The 2923-nt window shown below is 52.4% G+C and overlaps 1 protein-coding gene across 1 annotated transcript; it reads right to left on the bottom strand.

Moving 5' to 3' along the window:
• Nucleotides 1–1776: 1776 nt before the first annotated feature.
• LOC133131623 (uncharacterized) lies at nt 1777–2520 on the bottom strand. The gene has a single exon (XM_061246994.1). The coding sequence runs from the start codon at nt 2518–2520 to the stop codon at nt 1777–1779; it is 744 nt and encodes a 247-aa protein (XP_061102978.1).
• Nucleotides 2521–2923: the final 403 nt, after the last annotated feature.

Genomic DNA, 2923 nt, shown 5'->3' with positions numbered 1-2923 from the left:
TGGTCCGGTGGCAGTAATTGCTGATGAGTGGCGGACCAAAGAGCCCCCTGAGAATGTTTTGGATTACGTTAGTGGATTTAGTGGCTACGTCTGTATCAAGCTCAGGCTGCAGCCCAGAAGGCACTGGGTAACGGCCAGTCAAAAATGCAAAAGTGCAAAAGGTTGAAGTTTTAAATCCGGTGATCAGGTACTGGCCTTTCTAGGCTAAATTTGCAGGTCCTTATATCGTGGACCGTTGTCTATCAGATTTGAACTATTTGATTCACACTCCTGACCGTAGGAGGAGTGTTCAGCTATGTCACGTTAATTTGCTGAAGCCCTATTACAGTTCCACTGCATTAGAAACTGTAGCCAATGGTGCCGCAAAACCTCCATGTCTGCCTCCTGAAACTGGTGTGGTTTCCTCACCTGAAGTGTATGGTAAAACTGTTAATTTGCCTGTGTTGCCTGTTACCTTAAGTGTTGCGGGTCTCGTGTCTAAGTTAGTCCCAGATACTAGAAGGGTGGAGGGAGGACATCAGAATGCCAGCGGAGGGTGTGTTCCAGGGCCGGCTGAACAACTCAGATTTTCTATAAAGCTTGAAGTCTCGGTTCGATTATTTATCGGTAGACCAAAGAAGTGACATACTCACTTTAATCAATTCCCATCGTAGTTTATTTCCAGACACTCCAACGCGAACGCATGTATTGAAACATGACATTGATGTGGGGACGGCCGCTCCCATCAAACAACGTTTCCATCGTGTTCCAACTCCAAAGCGGAAATATCTGGAGTCTGAAATGGACTATATAATAAAAAATGGTATTGCAGAGCCTGCATTTGCAGAGTTCACCGTGTATTTTGGTTAATAAGCCTGATGGCTCATTTCGGTTTTGCACGGACTACCATAAGTAAACTTATTAACTAAGTCGGATTGCTATCCCTTACCTCGTATGGAGGACAGCATCGACCAGGTTGGGGCTGTGACGTTTGTTACGAAACTGGACTTAAATGGTAAATGGTTGGAATTTATATAGCGCCTTTATCCAAAGCGCTGTACAATTGATGCTTCTCATACACACACTCACACACTCACACATCAACAGTGATTGGCTGCCATGCAAGGCACTGACCAGCTTGTCAGGAGCATTTAGGGGTTAGGTGTCTTGCTCAGGGACACTTCGACACAGCCAGGGCGCGGGATCGAACCGGCAACCCTCCGACTGCCAGACGACTGCTCTTACTGCCTGAGCCATGTCGCCCCTAGTTAAAGGACTTACTTAAAGGATACTGGCTGGTGCCATTAACAACCTGTGCGCGGGAAATATCTGCTTTTATTACTCACAGTGGACTATATACCTATACAGTTATGCCATTTGGTCTCAAAAATGTCCCTTCCTCATTTCAGCGCCTGATGAACAAAGTACTGACCGGTCTGGAGGGTTGTGCAGTCTTGGGTTGGGTGATGTGACTTGGGTCTAGGTGCCTGCCTGGATCAGTTTGTTAAAGCTTCCTTGCCTGCAACCTCGCAAGTGCGAGTTTGCTAAGGCAACGGTCACCTATCTGGGTAAGGTGGTCGGACAGGGGGGGTGGTTCGTCCAGTACAAGCTAAGGTAACAGCCATTGAAAATTACCCCACTCCTACCACAAAAAAGGAGCTTATGCGGTTCCTGGGTATGATCGGCTACTATAGAAGTTTTTGTAAAAACTTTTCAACCATTGTTGCGCCGTTGACCAGTCTGCTTAGTAGCAAAGTCAGTTTTCAGTGGTCCGATGAATGTGTAGAAGCATTCAAGTCAGCAAAAGCTTTGCCATGCAATGCACCAGTTCTTGCCGCACCTTGCTTTGATCGCTCGTTCGTCCTGCAAGTGGACGCCAGCGGGGTTGGAGTGGGGCCAGCGGGTTTGGAGTGGGGCCAGCGGGTTTGGAGTGGGGGCCAGCGGGGTTGGAGTGGGGCCAGCGGGTTTGGAGTGGGGGCCAGCGGGGTTGGAGTGGGGCCAGCAGGTTTGGAGTGGGGCCAGCGGGTTTGGAGTGGGGGCCAGCGGGGTTGGAGTGGGGCCAGCGGGGTTGGAGTGGGGCCAGCGGGGTTGGAGTGGGGCCAGCGGGGTTGGAGTGGGGCCAGCGGGGTTGGAGTGGGGCCAGCGGGGTTGGAGTGGGGGCCAGCGGGGTTGGAGTGGGGCCAGCGGGGTTGGAGTGGGGCCAGCGGGGTTGGAGTGGGGGCCAGCGGGGTTGGAGTGGGGCCAGCGGGGTTGGAGTGGGGCCAGCGGGGTTGGAGTGGGGCCAGCGGGGTTGGAGTGGGGCCAGCGGGGTTGGAGTGGGGCCAGCGGGTTTGGAGTGGGGGCCAGGGGGGTTGGAGTGGGGCCAGCGGGGTTGGAGTGGGGCCAGCGGGGTTGGAGTGGGGCCAGCGGGGTTGGAGTGGGGCCAGCGGGGTTGGAGTAGGCACTGTGTTGTTGCAGTCTGACAGTAGGCGCTGTGTTGTTGCAGCCTGACCGCACGGTTGTTGAGCATCCAGTCGCGTACTTCTCACAGAACTTTAACATGCATCAGTTAAAGTATTCTGTGATTGAACAGGAAGCCCTCGCATTAATTTGGGGTCTTCAACATTTCGATGTGTACGTGGGCTCAGTCTCTGGACCTTTGACTATTTATACAGACCATAACTCCTTGACATTTTTAAAATCGATGTCCAATCCTAACCAGCGCTTGATGAGGTGGTCCCTTTTCTTGCAGGACTATAATCTTGATATAAGACATATCAAGGGGACGGCAAACGTGTTGGCTGATGCGTTGAGCCGTGTGCCTGACAAAAGCCTTTAGGCCCCTCTCGTCCCGTCTGTATTCGCTGCTCTCTCTCTCTTTGCCACTGTGGCGCCGCTGTGGTATAGGGGAAGGGAGGAGTCGTGTTTGGTTGAGTGTCTCTATGGACTGCTGGGTTGACTTGGG

Source organism: Conger conger, chromosome 6 (genome assembly GCF_963514075.1).
Source record: "Conger conger chromosome 6, fConCon1.1, whole genome shotgun sequence".
Classification (NCBI taxonomy): domain Eukaryota; kingdom Metazoa; phylum Chordata; class Actinopteri; order Anguilliformes; family Congridae; genus Conger; species Conger conger.
Note: the sequence above shows the minus strand (reverse complement) of the source record. Positions and strands in the feature narration are given on the sequence as shown.

Bases quoted from the DNA above. Each gene is read 5' to 3' on its own strand.
- LOC133131623 (XM_061246994.1), bottom strand. From the start codon at position 2,520: ATGTTAAAGTTCTGTGAGAAGTACGCGACTGGATGCTCAACAACCGTG.